At 44.2% G+C, this 16855-nt stretch overlaps 1 protein-coding gene across 1 annotated transcript in view; it reads left to right on the top strand.

Moving 5' to 3' along the window:
- Nucleotides 1-13095: 13095 nt before the first annotated feature.
- LOC126527724 (uncharacterized) overlaps nucleotides 13096-16855 on the top strand; it is a 39723-nt gene continuing 35963 nt past the window's right edge. The window contains exons 1-2 of the mRNA XM_055068909.2: nucleotides 13096-13285; nucleotides 14051-14246. Of these exons, the coding sequence (XP_054924884.2) occupies nucleotides 13179-13285; nucleotides 14051-14246 (303 nt within the window). The 5' untranslated portion in view covers nucleotides 13096-13178. The remainder of the gene's footprint in view (nucleotides 13286-14050; nucleotides 14247-16855) is intronic.

The following is a 16855-nucleotide window of genomic DNA, read 5'->3' as shown; positions in this document are numbered from 1 at the left end:
GGCTTGCAAAGGAAGTATATAGATTTTAATGTTATTAAATTACGCGAGCAGATGACGCGGAACCGAAAGTGGTACTAAAGGAACATTTACCGGAACGCTCTTGTTGCTGGTCTTCAAAGGCTGATACCCACTAAGAGCGGTCAACCAAGAATCGAGGGGATTTAGAACACAGAAATGAAATTGCACCTGTTCTAAAAATAAACACCTCTAAAAGGGCAAGATTTCACAGTGTAAGCCTTACAATAATATCCATCGGGGCGCATGGCCTGAAAAAAAGTATACGATTAGGCGGAAATTCAAAAGCCTTGGAATGAAAATGGTTTTAAACAGTTCTTCCGTGCGCCCCAGGTGTATGTGCGATTGCAGTTGAACCTAAATGCTTGCTCAAGTAACCATGGCAAAATTAGGACACGTCGTCATAGCGGTCCCTCACTCAGCTCTTGTCTCTCACCATGATGGTTGCCTTGATTAAAAGCTTGTTTAACGCCTTCCGCAGTGAGCACCTTGATATTGAGCCCCTCAACCTCTTGGAAACTTCTCAAAATTGTGCTTAAAATTTCCAAGCCTGCTCAATTTGTGCATGGCCGGCCCGGCCTTCACATGGCCTTCGAGATTCTGCTGGGAGGATCTCGAAGGCCATGGCGTCGTTTCTGTAATCAGAAAGGCTTCCTGGAGGAGGATTTCGTCTCGTGATGGTGACTTTGATACGTCGTTCCCGTGGTCGAAACGCCTTATACGCGCGTCTGAGCGATAATTCGGCGATGCTTACCTTATGGTTACAAAACGCAATTTCCCCGTGTTTTGCAATATTCTTATTTGCAGTATTCCTTACAATATGTCGTATCAGCAATGCCTAATTTCTAAGATTCTCTAAAGCGGCGAGGCTCCGAGGAATTACTGCTGTACGAACGCTAATTTTATTATTCAAAGGAAACAGATAAATGTTCTAAATAACGAACGCTTGAAACGATGTCAATAAATTTTTACTTTACTTCGTTGAAACAAAAAAAAACATAGCCGTAGTCAAAAGCAGTATTATTCCTTTTATATTGAACGGTTGCGCCAAATTTCATCAAAATATACAACATAATAAAAAAAAACTGGAGCACAGTCTACCATTCAACTGGCTCAATACCAAAAACAGCTATCGCAATTACGCAAGCTTAAGCGGATTCATTTTATCAAGAAAGTTACACTGTACTTAAGATTGTTACATTTCTGAGAAGGTCCTGAAAATGCCCTGTTCACAAGTGATGGGTGCATATGAAAGTGTGCATATTATAACAGTTTTTGTCTGCTCCAGATTTCAGAAATGTGATATGGAGTTATGCACTGGGCACTCAAGCTTTCTAGGAGTTATATATATATGTATATATATATATATATATTCTCCTAAATGCAACAAACCATGCAAAAGAAATGATTTGGTGTTCGGTGAGTAAAATGATTTCTCCTTGCGCGTGTATTTCTATAAGCAGCTCCATAGTTACAGCTTCTTGTTAATCCCTGATGAATATGGTTTCTATCTGGCGCTGTGGGAGTAATATAAGGGGAATAAAAGAAGGGCAAAAGTAATGGATAGGATGAACGTAAATTACACGGCAAGCAGACGACTGTAGGAAGGACCAAATTGAGGGGAAGTAAGGACAACGATCCACGATATCCTGCGTTGCTCCTTTACTCACGAAACACCAAATCATTTCTTTTGCAACGTTTGTTGCATTTAGGAGAATATATATATATATATATATATATATATATATATATATATATATATATATATATATATATAACTCCTAGAAAGCTTGAGTGCCCAATGCATGACTCCATATCACATTTCTGAAATCTGAAGCAGACAAAAACTGTTATAATATGCACACTGTCATTCTCTGCGCTGTCATCGTGGTTAGGTCAAAAAAATTAACACCTCCCGCAGTTTACATAAAGACCGCGGCGGAAAAAATTGTCCATTTATTACTTACACTGTAAAGATTTTCACTCTGTTCGCCGACTGGTGTACACTTATTGGAAAGATGCGCTGGAAATTTAGAGTTGTAATTGCGTTTAAACCATACACTTAGAGCGCCGAAGTTTCACATTTAGGGCTTTGGTTGTGGAGCAGCCTTTCATGTGCTAAATAAAGCTATTTCCCTTTCGCAATTGTTATGTTAGGTCAACTCCGACAATAGTGAGGACGGGAAGATGTTTGACGACGCAATGGTACGTCAACATTTGTGAAGGCAACAGAATGATGCAAGTTCTTACAGATACGCTTTTTCTAATCGCAGAGGACGTGTGGCCGAACGCTGCGGGATCGAGTGTGGCAGCAAACATGTGCTTCCTGTGTTACGGTTTATTTATCTTCTCAACTTATGCAGTTGGCGTCACCACTCACCCTCGGTTGACTTAACTGTTCAAAAGTGTTCAACTATTCACTACGAGGATCCATGAATTAGAGGTTGTAATTTCGATGATAGACGACAACAATGACAAACGTGAAGCAGTAGGGCGCATGCAAATGTTTTCTTTTTTTTTTTTTTAGTGTCGTGTTTGGCTGCTTTCTTCTCTAGTGGTTCTCCAATCGGCGGTTTCTGTAACACGGCAAAGAAAGTCTTAGCATTGCTTCCTGCGCTCAGTTTTAGCGTTTCTCAGTTGGCTTCATATTTAGCGCTCATAGTGAGTACACTGTATTTGTCAGCTGTCTTTATCAGGGCAAAAAAGGAAATTCATTGAAAGTGTTTTGAACGGAAAGTAATTATTATGTCATGCTTGATAAAGCGAACTACACGTAGACTCCAGGTTGGCTCTGATAAAATAAAATTCAATATCTATATTCGTCTAAAAAGGAAAAAGTAACATTGAAAAACTTCCATTTAGGCGTTGCCCAGATGCGGTGCAATAAAAGTACAAGTTGGTCATTCGTGCATGCCGCTTCTCCTCTCGAACTGCTCATTATTTCTTTTAATCTTACTAATTTGATATGTTCTCTCTTGTTTATCATCCTTGCCTTTTAAAATTTTAATTTCAACCAACAACCTAAATGTCTTAGGTAGTGTGACAGCAATTTCTCTAGGGGAACAACTTCAGTTTTATTCAAATTCTTTGACACCTGTACACGAAAAGCCAGAGCTACCAAAACGATCAACTTCAAAAGACGTATAGATGAAATACGACGATCTCCTAAGTACAGGAAAGTAAATTAGGCAGAGTTCAACGAAGTATAGAATATTTCTAAGCAGAAGTAGGCTAAAATTGCAAAGGTGGTGAGTTGCGCGTTCTTTTTCCCCCGTTTTTAGGGGTGCCTGAATATGTCAATGTGCTTTTGACGCTCCCAGGGAAGCTCTTTGATTTGACAGCATTGATTCAACTAACGGGGAGCAAGATGGAATGAGTGGTGATGCTGAGCAGAAATTTGAGTAAACCTATTTGTACACCCAGAGCTCCTTCACTGTAATGAAGTTCTGAGGAACAACGGTTGGTTTTTACATAAACCTGCGGAAATAGCCCCAACTTCTTCGAAGTTGTCCCTGCTTTTCATTCATCTCGCTTGTGCAGGTGCTCTACACGTTACAGGTAGCAAACCAGCAGAACTTTTCACCAGAGCCACCGCAAAAGATAGGAACAGCGGCCATAAGGCCACTGGAAAAAGGAAACTGACCCTTTCATGTAGTTTTCCAGCAAGGGAAGGCGGTTAACACCGGTTGACATAAAAAACACCAGGGAGTCAACCACAAAGAGTTGTCGCTGCAAAAACTCCTGAAACATTTTATGCACTATACATCACAACACTTTAGTCTAGTCAGGTTGGCTCTGTTCAGTAAACCAGAACAATTTTTTAAGTCTTGAAATTATTTCCTAACTTAACATCACCCCGTATACAATCTCCATGTGAGCTTGCGTCTGCGGTGTCATTCAAACCTGGAAAGCTCTATATGGTGGCTTTTATCACAGGGTAAAAAAATGTGCGCTCATTTCCGGGGTGCATGCTGGTCAGGTCCTCGCCCCGGTCACGCCCTCGCCCCGGCCCCGGCGTAGTTCCTCACCGCCTGTCTGGAGTCATTGAGGATCGTGTGGCATTCTCGGTCTACGATGGCCAGTGCGGTGGCTATTTCTACTGCTTCCTCCACTTGCTTGCTCGATGTGCTGGCGGTCGTCCGCACGTTGCCTCCGGAGTCGAGCGCCACGATGGCGAAGCCATGGCGCCGGGCATATTCGGCAGCGTGCACATATCTGGAACGGGGGCCTTCCGCGTGCAGGTCCGTCAGTGCCTTGGCTCTAGCGCGTCTTGTGCCTTCGTTGAATTCCGGGTGCATGTTCCTCGGCAAGAGGTCAACCAGGGGGTTCCCTCGTACGTTCTGTCGTCGTACACTTCCCCTTGGTTTGCCCAGTGCCAGACAAGTGTTTCTTTTCCGGCTAGTCTGGCTTTCTGCTCACGCCATCGGTGCTAATTAAGTGTCAGACTTAAGGAAGACGTCAAGCAGAAGCAAGTCAGCAAGATGTTACGCTGACCACTATACACATGGCGCCTCCCACAGCGGCTGTACACCTGCCCCAACTTCAAGCAACCAGTGCAACCCAACACCGAACACTTGACCTGGGAATGTCGAGCAGACGATGCGGTGTGGAAAAAGCACTTCCGTCTGGAACACATACGAAGAGTGAATGCGACCAGTGCGTTGCCTAAAGGACTGTAACCTGACCCATGGGTCTCTCCTGGCTAGAGCCAGGATATCCGGGCTATAACACCAGTTGTACATCCATATCCTTGCGTCGCGCCTCCCACTTCCGGCACAGTAGTCCCTATTCTCATTGTTCGTATTAGGCAAAAAAGGCATATTATGAATGAAACATTTATTCAACAAATCAGTAAGGCTGTGCGAATAGTACTCTTTCAAATCGAATCGAATCGCACGAATTTCTGTTTTTACAAATAAAATTGTGGTATTCACGTCAAACGCACGTTGTCTAGGTAACCCTGTTTTGACTTTCGTCCTTGTCAATGCTGCAGCCATGCGACATATTCTATCTACATTATAGTACACATTCTTATATACTACTTTTATTTTATATACTACTTTTTATTTTATTTTTTATTAATCTTAGAAAAAAATAATCCCCGCGTTATACACCGGAAGATACGATATTAGTTGGCACAGCGCAAACCACGAACTACATAAGTTTGATATAGTTGATTACTTACTGCAGCTTCACATAATGACACGGTACAGAAACGAGATGAAAATTCTTGGTAATACATACAAAGACCACACAAAGCAAACAAGGAATCGACACCAACTATCCCGGTTTTCATTCATTTGATATGTTATCTATATTTATCATTGTTTGGGCGATTATGAGCCTCTGCATACTGCACGCGATGTGTGCACGGCTTACACCACGTACACGCGCAGCTAAAGCATATATAATGGAACATTGAATATTTTGTGTCTCTTTGAAGATAGTATAGCGTACAGCGTATACATCCTAAAGACGGAATCTATAAAAAAAGTTACAATGACGTCATCCTTCGTTAAAGCAGGGCACGAGCAAGCGCATGGGTGCCATAGCCCACACGACGCTATCGCTCCTCGGTGCACCTTGACGCTTACACTGCGCGCATCAAAGATAATATTCAAGACCAGCCTCGATTCCTCGCCAAAACCAGCAGCCGAGGGAGTAGAACGCCCCGTCTTAAACATTCTCATACTATGTACATACCCTGCCTCGTGCCAGCGTGCTCAGTCTAACATAAGAACTTCACCTCCGATCACCACGGGCACTCGCATGAAAAAAACGCTGTGGTGAGGAATCGCGGCAGCAACAGCGAGCGACGTGACCTTCGTTCTGTGTATCGCTTCAACGAAAGCTTACGAGAGAGAACGCAGCCGTCGGCTGACGTAGACTATGGCGCCAATGAATATCTCTTTTCAGATAACTCCCGCGCAACCACTCGCGGCTGAAGTAGAAAACACATCCCCCCTCTTACCCCTCTTGAGGTAACATGCGCGCGACGGAATACGGCGCGCTTCCTACCCCTGCGCACGCGAGATGGAGCCGCCATCGTATGCCCACCGTCGCACGCTTTCACTCGAACACACAGCGTAGGGTGCGTGAGGACGTTGTTATCACGTGACGAACACTATGCGTATGCATCGCAAAGAAAACCTGTAGCAACTGCCGGAGGACATCAACCCAGCGCTCATCGGCCTTCCTTTCCCTCCGCGATGCTTCCCCTCGTGTCACCAGCCCCACTTCACTCAACGTTGCCTACACCGTCGTCTACGTGGCGGTACTTTGCCACGCAACCGCGCTCTTTCGTACTTTCGCTGGCGCCCAGTTTTTGCACCTCCAGGCGCCTTCCTCGTTCACTTGTTTCGCGGCGTAACACGTCTCGCCAAATTGACGAGATGGCCAGTTACGCGTCCGCCTAAAGCATATGATCCGCGCCCCGCTGTTGCCACGCTCCTTGACTTTAGCAGTGGCGTCCTGACTAGAGGTCACCTAGTCCCAATAGCTCAGCGTAAACGTGAATTCAGCCCAAAGCAATGCCTTAGAATGTTTTCGCACTGAACAAATTAAGACTTGGCAGGTGAGCCGTCTTGTACCTTATGGAGCTGAAAAGCAGTCGCTATCGACGAGATTGTGGGTCCAACATACGTCTTTGATCGCACGTATCAGCATGAGCTTGTTGGAGTGTTCACTTTCGTTGGAATCCTCATACGCGTAGCGTTGTTCTCTCAGTCAGACAAGTCGAGATACGCTGACTCGGTTTTCCCTCGATGACACCACATCAGTTCACAATCAGGATTCTTCTAGTTTAGGCTTCCAGCGGGGATTTACGAGGTCAGATTTTGTGTGCTGCGGAACCGTGACAACAGGCCGACTATAAGTGGTTGAAATTTCAATGTGCGTATTACGTTCGCATGACATTGCGAGCACTGCGCAAAACACTGCGAAATGCGTTTTGTAGGCATCAGTTAAGCACCGCCTAATTATCGCACAGCGGCGGGTATAAGGTGTTCCGACCATGGCAACGACGCATCAACGAGCGCAGAACATCACAAGACAGCATCCTCCTCCCGCAAGCAGTTCTAACTACAGCAACGATGGCATGGCCTTCGAGATCTTACCGTTCGCTGCAGGATCTCTAAGGCCATGGAGAGTACGGGCCGGCCATCAACAAATTGAGCGCGCATGGCAAATGTAGGCACAATTTTGAGAAGTTTCTCAGAGATTGGAGATCACGTTGGTTGGAGAGAGCTGTTTACAATATCAAGGTGTTGACTACGGAAGGCGTTGAACAAGCTTTTAATAAAAGCAGCCATCATGGCGAGAGATAAGATCTTAGTGAGAGACAGCTATGACAACGTGTCGTAATTCTACCATGGTCACTTAAAAAAACTTTTCTCTTAAAATCCAATCACACATACATCTGGGACGAAACGAAAAACCGCGAGTATCAATTCTATTTGCGATTATTTAAAGCCATTCTAATTTAAAGACATCTTAATTTCCACCTTATTCATTTACTTATTTCAGACCATACGCCCCGATGGATTTCATTATAAGGCTTGTACTGTGAAATTTTACCCTTTTAGGGGGTTTATTTTTAAGAACAAGTGTAATTTCATTTGTGTGGTAGGTTAGCTATATCCAATCCACTCTTGTTTGATCCCTCTTGGAGGGTATCAGCCTTTACATCAATGAAAACAAGCAAGAAAAGCGTTCCGTACAATCCCCGTGAGTGGGTAAGCGCCAAACTCATAAAGGACATCATCATCAGCATCAATGTTCCTTTAGTGCTACTTTCGGTGTCGCGTCATCTGCTCCCATAATGTAAAAACAATAAAAAAATCTACATGCTTCCTTTGCAAGCATCACAGTGAAGTGTGATTTTCAAAGTTTACAAAGCTGCGTTGTATATTTCGCTGTATATTCGGCTGACATTGAGTCCTAGGACCTTATCGGGTATTTGCTTTCTCTTCTTCTTTCTCTTGCTGCGTGCATGCTGGTCTGCGCCCGTAGTGGGTATGTGTCATTAATATCGCAGAACGGGAACACGGAGCCATCATCGAACCACGAAATCAGTTGCCTGAACACCCGAAAGAAATGACCCGTCCGGCCGGCCTCTGCAGTCGTTTGCTGGCACTCTTATTGTGGTATGGCTGAAATCCTTTCCAGTATTTATCAAGATTCGTTCTTCTCAGTTCTGTTTGATTCTTATAGTCAGAGTCGTTAAAGGTCGTTAAGACTTGCGGTAATTGAAGCGGAGAGCCGCTCGGACGACTGACGAAAAGCAAGAAGGAAAAGATCGAATCACCGCTACCTGTGCTTCTTCTTTTCCTTTGTATTGACTTCCATGCACAAACCATGGGAAACAGAGTGACACGGGATGCAAACTTGCAGAAACCTAATTTACAGAAACCGGAATGTGCTTAAACCTAATGTGCAACATCTGACCTATTTGCGCCGATTGAGTCAACACTGTGGCGCTCAGTGGTTGACGGGTTCGCTCAGCTTGTGTCAAAATTGGGCTCACGCAAAGCCTTCCCCATCCATTTCTTGCATTCAATTGTCTTGGCGCTCCTGACAGTCCTTATCTCTGTGTACTGATGGCGGAAGTTGTTTTTGATCCCTAGTGTGTTAAAACATACGGCATGCCGCCATGGCTCGTATACTTTTGACAAGGACTGCGCATTAGAGAAGCAAACATCATCACATACCATTAAACGCTTCTTTCGTCTATCTCTCTGTTTCTTGCTGTTTTAGCTGTTTACAAAACGCAAAGTGACATTGTCCTTAGGGCGTTCTGCCACTCACCACAAGGTCACGCGTTCGATGACAGTCTACGAAGGCTGCTTTCAATGCAATCGCAAGGCAGTAACGTTCTCGCACACAGGTTTTTGTCCGAATTGAAGTGTTGCTGTCTTTGCTCACAGCCACCGCAGATTCCAAACGAGTGGAATTTATGAACGTTTGTGCTCTTCCGGCCGTCTAATTCTTGGCGCATTCCGGGGAATACGTTCATGCGTAATGTGTTCGAGTGGTTTTGCGGGAAGATATTGCATTTACGAGTACAAGTTAATATCTATCTACTGCAAGCGGTGGCATTAAATTTTTATTTGAAGCATTAACTTTTACCCAACAGTTTCCTAAAGTCACATAACTTGAAAAAAGATTAACCATCAAGTTTACACGACTAATTCAGTCACTATAACAAAACTGCTATTTTATTAGCTGTATATTCTCATGTCAAGAGGGCAGAAAGCATTTTTGTTCGTATTCAAAATTATGTTCCACGATGGATCTATCTATCTATCTATCTATCTATCTATCTATCTATCTATCTATCTATCTATCTATCTATCTATCTATCTATCTATCTATCTATCTATCTATCTGTCTGTCTGTCTGTCTGTCTGTCTGTCTGTCTGTCTGTCTGTCTGTCTGTCTGTGTCTGTCTGTCTGTCTGTCTGTCTGTCTGTCTGTCTGTCTGTCTGTCCAATCTATGTATCTATCTATCTATCTATCCATCTATGTATCTATCTATCTATCCATCTATCTCTTTGTATCCCTACTTTAGCCAAATGCCTTTCGCATTGCTGTCAACAGTCATCTTGTGATTACTCCTGTAGTAGCCCGCTGGGGTTGCTCAGTGACTACAGTGTTGGGCTGCAGACCACGAGATTGCGGGATCGAATGCCGGCCACGGCGGCCGCATTTAGATGGGGTGCGAAATGCGAATACACCCGTGTACTTAGATTTAGGTGCACATTAAAGAACCCCAGGTGGTCGAAATTTCCGCAGTCCCCGACTACGGCGTGCCTCATAATCAGAAAGTGGTTTTAGCACGTAACACCCCATAATTTTTACTTCTGTAGTAATTTTCTAGCTTTCAGCATGCCTGACAAGTCTCCGCAATTTTTCGCAACGTATACTAATTTCGACTAGTCTTACGATTTTACAAATTCTCTGTCAAGTGTTAGGTAAAGTAAATTTACTTTTCGAATAACGCCAACTTGTTGTTCTTAGAAAATTGATTTGGAAGTCCTGTGATTATAAAGAAAACGCCAGAGAGACACTTCTATCGAACAAGCTGATACCGAGAAGTTCCTATAAAGGTTTCTATTGGCAAAATAAATGTTGCTGAAAATGTCGGTGTCACCTCAAACAAGATATGCTCCTTCTCGTTACTTGCTAAACCAAGTTTGTGACTGCGGTTTTTCTGCCTCATAAGGTAAATCATTGTTATAATAAAGCGCATCTGTATCACTCAAAAGTTTCTCGAGAGTGCTCTAGAAAAGCTTAAAACAGGAAATTCCTCGTTTGGTTCTTGTTTGCGCAATTTTACTAATGTGAAAGTTCACAGGTTGCCATGAGTACTTTCAGGAGTTCGAAGACAAAATTCAATTTACGAATAGTGATTGACCATTGAAGTAATGAATGATTGATATTGAAATTACAGGTTATATGCATAAATTGTCGTAATACACAGTACACGTGCACATTTGATAGTCTTAGTTTTCAAAAAAGAAAAATAGGATGCAACGGTATAACCAACAAAGATTTGCCTATGCATAGCTCTAACGGTTTGTTGCGTTGTTCTTAAGATACCAGTTTTCAAAGTTTTATTGCTTGTTTATAGTATGAATACTTATGCACTAGGTGGAGACGTTGCATTATGACAGTCCTATCTGCAGAAACTGCTAGCGTACAGTAAGATTAAATCTGAAATATGTTACGGAAGCTGAGCTATGACGTAACCAGAACGCCATACAGAGAAAATTATCAAGTTACTATTCAGGTTTCCGCTTCAGTCGAAATTAAATAAACCAACTGATACCCTTGCGACCTTTCAGAGATTAATGAACGAAGGGGCTAGTACATTATTGCGCATTGTTGTACTTTAAATGTAATCTCCTTTACTGACGTTTAATGGTTCAATGACTCTAGAGCTTATGATGAACACTGTAGTCGAAAGTCTGAGCGCAATTGGCATAAACACATCAATGCGCATTTTCAACCTGAAGTTTCCGGCGAAGATACTTTCCAATCTAACGAATTCAGTTTATTTATAAATCTGAAGTATAAAATTTATGTCATATTTCCAGATAATGTCATAGACTGCAAGTACACAGTAAGCTACCGATATGTTCGTACTTTACTTTTGTCCATATCGTCTTAGATAAGCATACTGAAAAAAAAAACGCGTCTGAGGTACGAACGTTATTGTCGCTGAATTTGTACCGAAAGAACAAAGATGAATTAATGGCGCTATAACGTAAGGCTATTCCCAGCTTTTCTATTCCAATTCTGCAATCAGCCCTCTGCGATTGGGTCAAAAACTTTTTTGAACCGCCCCCACTGCGCCTGTCTGTCACACGACGTCGGAAACACCGCGATAGCACCGCATCTGATGTGACGCTTACTCACTCATTATGCATCATTGGACCGAACAAAAAAAAAATAGTCATTATTGATTCGACGCATTCACGCCGTTAGCCTTCGTCTTTTCGTCAAACATTTTCCGGCTGCACCCACTTCTCCTACCTGTCACGCGACATCACGAAACCGCAAAAACTCACGGCGTTAAAGTGACGTGTACATGTTAAAGACGCATTAATATGGCGAACAAAACTGAATTTTCGCCTGAATAGCCACAGAGCGCCACGTTGCGAATGGAATAAAATATGGCTACCGCCAATCACTCAGGCACTGGTTACTCAAGCTGCCGGAGAGCTTCGGTTTATTTGCGTATAATAAAACTTTTTGCGTCACCGTGTAAAATTTTTAAACACTTTGGGCATGTTTGCGACATCGTTCTGCCAACCCTTTTTTGCCGCGTATCAGCTTTAGCGACATTATTAAGCTCCCGTTGCATGCTGCCGCGATTTTCGACCAGACAACGCAAGCTAAGTAAGCAAAAGCGGACCAATCGCATACGCCCGCACCACCCTCTTCATCCGGTTGTCCACCTTCAGTGCAGTGGCTCGGCCCCATCGTATCCCTCTCCACTTGAGCGTGCTCGTCGCCTCTTGTCAGCACAATTAGATAAGACAAGCCGCTGACTGTAGCCGACGTTATTCGTTTTTAACGCAATCAAATGTCAGCTCTTATAAGCGAGGAGGGCGTTTGATAGGTTTGTTCAGACAACCCTGCGGGTCACCACCCGATGCTTGCGTTGACAGTTACGCAAACTTGACGTCAGGAGATTGGAATAAAACAAAATATTGGAATAGCCTTAAACTATGTTGAAAGGAGAGAATGGAGGCCAAAATGTAGTGCAAAATCTAATTTTCCAAACATCGTTGCTCATTGCCCAACTAGGTCCGCCACCTCGGCGCTAACCCTTCTATATAGCAGGCCTGTGCAGTCCGCTTTTATGACGTCATGATACCTGAACAGAAATTTACACTTCAATGCCAACGCCTCTTAGTTAGCACAAGACCTGTGCAGTTCGATCTGTGATGCCACACTGCGTTTCCCGCTTACCATAGAATCTAATGGGGACGCTACTGAGTAAGCCAACGCCACCAAGATAGCACAAGGCCTGCTCACTCCAATCGATGACGTCATGCAACCTGGCCTGACTGCCATAGAGTCCAACGGGGCTGCTCGCGAGTAGCGGTGGTGATTGTGGCGTCAACACCATCCTGACGCCAGCCTTTGCAATCGAAATTAAGGGTGAGGTAGCACGACGGCTATGAATCGAAGTGAACAGGCCTTTGCAATCTATGTGGTGTTGATAAGCCGCCGTGGTTTGGACGTCACCGCTCTGGTCAAGCCGATCCGCGCACTAGAAATTTCGGTCTAGGTAGCACGATATTATAAAGCAGTGTGCATAGGTGTGCTAATCCATGAGCCGCTGCCAAAGCAGGTTGTGACGAAAGAGTGACGCTAAAATCACCGCGGCTTTGTCGGGAGCATTCGATGCATTCTATGGCATTCGGGCAAGATAGCATGACCTTATGAATCGAAGAGCACCAGCCTTGGGCTATCTAGGAGGCATTGTGCCATGTCATTGCAATAATTTGATTATTCAAACATTGCAGTGACTGTGATATATTCCAATCTCGTTCTTTAGGTTTAACGTGGTCCTGGCGGTCCTAACGTTCTTCCTAGCTGCCGGGACAATCTACCGCCGTTTGAAGTTCTCCCGCACTGGAATCTACAAACAGATGCACGTTCCGGCGCAAAGGCAACATCTTCCAAAGAGCTTCTACGACGCGGACGAACTTTCGGGGTACAGTTATGATATAGTGCCGGACATACTGCACTTGGTTAGGTAAGTCAGATAACTTGACAAGCCGAACACCTCTTCTGGCTATCATACAGCTCTCTATACTATTCAAAGGGGGCCATTAGTGAAATTATCGCTCACTGTTCTGCTGAGAACTGAAGACAGGGATATCAATGCTTTTAGGTTCGGTTTAAAGCAAATCATTCTTTGCGGACACTCCCGGATTGTCCTGACCATGCCTGCGTGCTTCGGTCTGCCGAATGAATCGTACGTAAGACACCGCTGTCAGCATTAACCACCTTGCTTATGTCCACGTTGATGGCCATAGTTTTTTACGGAACTACTCACTGACAGCACGCACGGTACCAAAGTACTCTCAATGCAGGAAATGTACGCCATACAAAGCGCAATTTCATCGACAAAGAAAACCTTTTTATGCGAATTTTACGGGTAGATGTTTGGCACATCTGCTTTCGACGATCTTCGGTCGAGGAAACCGCTGTTTACTGTTGCGCTGTCTCCAGGATCAGCCCTGACAAGTATGCGCGTCCAGCCTGGATATATTGTCGAAGCAAAGCGGGCAACTCTCACAAACGGTATTAAGTGCGGTTGCATGCGTCGCGCGGTTTGTGCAAAACGCTTTGAAGAGTATAACCAGTTGCGTGGCATTTATTTACCCGCTTCACGAAAGCTCCACTATCCCGTGACCGAGAAATATGTTGATTGTCTTGTTTTTTCGGCTTACCAAGCTTGTAACGCTGCTTTGAAAGGTGTTAGCTGTTAAATTCAATAATCTTGATATCTGCGCAGGTACAACGCGACCGAAGTGGACTTTATTGACGTGGTGGCCTTCCGCTCCATGTATCTGAACCACCGGCCCGAAAAGATATACGTTCACTGCAGTCCTTGCGGCTTTCAAGGGAACTACACTCGCTTTCTGGAAGGCATCAACTTCACCTTCATCCCTGTTGTTTTCCCCACTGAGGTTTTCGGCATTCCTATAAAGGTAAATGAACGCGCTGCAGCCAGAAAGCGTTAAGCGCCTACCACTTATATATTTCCCACAATAACAACTCGAGGAAACTATCGAGCTGCTATCGTGTCGCTACCATGGGAAGGATTCGTAATGGGAAATGGATTTGTCTAGTCTTTGTGCTTTTTGCTTCCGACGTTCTTGCAGCGGTGTTTATCATGGTTTCTTCAGTAGAATATTTAGCCTACAGTAGTTTTAGGACACATAAGGAGTACCTCCCACACGCATAAAGACTTGAAAGTATGGTACTTCTAGCGCAATACTTGCTGAAGATTATCAGTTTGCAAAGCCACAAAGCCATTTGAAGCCAAAAAGAAAAAAAAAAGCATTACGTTTACACTATACACTCTATAAATAGTTGCACCCTTTAGAGTGTAGGTTCGCCACACAACAATACTCGTCATCCATGCTTCTTGCATTTCCTTTTGTGAAAACGCTGTGCTCGTTACTAGACGCAGCGAGCTTGCCTAGTCCGTTGTCAACCACGTCGGCTAACGTCGCGACGACTTCCTGGAGATAGCATGTCATATACGCAGAATGTGCGCGTATGCTAGCATTCACTGACCGTCGAGGATGTGTTGATATACCCGACGAATCACGATCGAGGGTCCTGTTTTCGCGGAGACGCGATATGTCTGACGCACGGTCACCCTTGGATGGCCTTCGTTTCTGCTCGCTGGACCCATCACCTTTCTCCGGTGCTGTGCTGTTCCACGATGTTATGCGCGCGCGCGGTGGGGCAACTCCGAGTGAAAAAGTAGAGCGCTGGCTCCACTTTCCTTTGCACTGTGGCTGCCTGTTGTTCTTAGAAGCAAAACAGTGTGCTCTTTGCTCGGCGTGCGTGAGTGAAAAATCGCCATGTTTGGGGCCAGCCTCCTATAGTTTAACCAGGAGATTACGCTACGTTTTTTTTTCTCTACTCCCGCATGAGTAGAACGGGCATTCTACTCTCTCTCAGAAGGGCATAGTGAAAAGAACATTTCACTCCACTCGACATTTAAGAGAGTAATACACTCCTTCCAAGAGCAAATCGGCCCCTTTACTCCTGCAATACTATCCCTAGTCTTTAGAGTGTAGTAAACCTGTGTGAAGTAGCTGTCATTTCAATGCTCGCTGAGCCAACACGAAAGAAGAATAAGTACACAGGAGCGAAGCAGCTAACTATGGTAAGTTTTGAAGGAAGGACGCATATGCATGCCATATGCATAGCCAGGGATTACGAGTATTCGGGTGCACCACTGCCATGCGTCGCCACGGGAGCTCTTGCATTCGAAATTGCCACGATGACGCATGCATTGCGTCATAGCCGTATGTGTAGCCAATGAAGAAGTTGAATCGAGTTAAATGTATTTACCGCGAGTCGATCACGAACGAGCAAAATCGCGCTCATCCTGCCAGTTTAGTCGATTCGTGTTCTTCCCATGCGTGTGTCAGGGATCATCCAAACGAGCTTGGTTTTAGCATACTCATATGCAACATATTTCGTTTGATTTTGCGACTGCTTCGCAATGATATCAATCCGGTTAATCGCTGTACTGGATTACACATGTTGCATTCAAAAAATTAATTATTCTATTCAATTATTCATTCCTATGGAAAAACTTTGTTGGTTGTTTCGAGACGTCCGCAACAGTTCGGGACGCTTTTCTGGCCACGGAAAAAAAGTGCCTTTCATTCGGGACGTGCAGTCGGGTGCGTAGAATCCCTTTCCTCCCGATACTTAGAAAAGATGTTTCTTTTTTGATAAGCTATTCACGGAAAACGGCTCTTCCTCCTAAAAACATTGCGTTTCGTACTCGTAAAAGTCATTTACGCGTTTCTTTAAAATATGCTTATGAAACTGACGTTATTAGGAGCAACTTATGTCTCCCTCGTCTAGAAACTCCTTTGCAAGATACCGCGTTCGCTGCGCCTGCATCCTTTTCATGAAGATTCTGCATATCCTCAAAGAAGCACCTTGTATGCGAAATACACTAAGGTGATTGACAGGATTGTCTACATAGGTAGCACTACAGATGAAGACTAAAAATTACTAAGTGCATGGACGATGTTCTCAAGAGCACTTGAATATATTTACCTTATATAGTTTAGGTTCCTCAAAATATTTCAATATTACTCAATGTGCTGTAGTAGGACGTGTTGGCACAAAACGGTGTTCGTTCTTGCTATAGATTACCCAAAGTACCCTTTAGCAAACGTACGAGCCATTCAGCGCCTTATTCTACCGCTAGAGCATGTTGGAATGCTCAAAATTAGAACCCGCATAGGAAATTATGCTGAGCCTGACTTATAGCTATGCTACATGTTGGAACTTATAGCGTTGACGCCAAGCATGAAATTATGTGGCTAAACATGCACCCAGGCTAAGCAATATTATTGTAATGAAGAAGAAGAGCACAAAGATAAGGCCAGCCAGATCGTCTGTTTTATGCCTGCAGTGCAACCAGTGGGCTTGCCGGATGGGCAGTGCTTAGCACGAGTGTGAGAAGTTGGGGCAACCAGCTGTTCCGGCTCTTCGTCACCTGCTAGCTCGGGTACGAACAGACGCTCCATCTGAACTGTTTAATACACCCCATTACAAT

The sequence above is a fragment of the Dermacentor andersoni genome, chromosome 9 (assembly GCF_023375885.2).
Source record: "Dermacentor andersoni chromosome 9, qqDerAnde1_hic_scaffold, whole genome shotgun sequence".
Taxonomy (NCBI): domain Eukaryota; kingdom Metazoa; phylum Arthropoda; class Arachnida; order Ixodida; family Ixodidae; genus Dermacentor; species Dermacentor andersoni.
The sequence above is the reverse complement of the archived record's forward strand: the minus strand, read 5'-3'. Positions and strand labels throughout refer to the sequence as shown.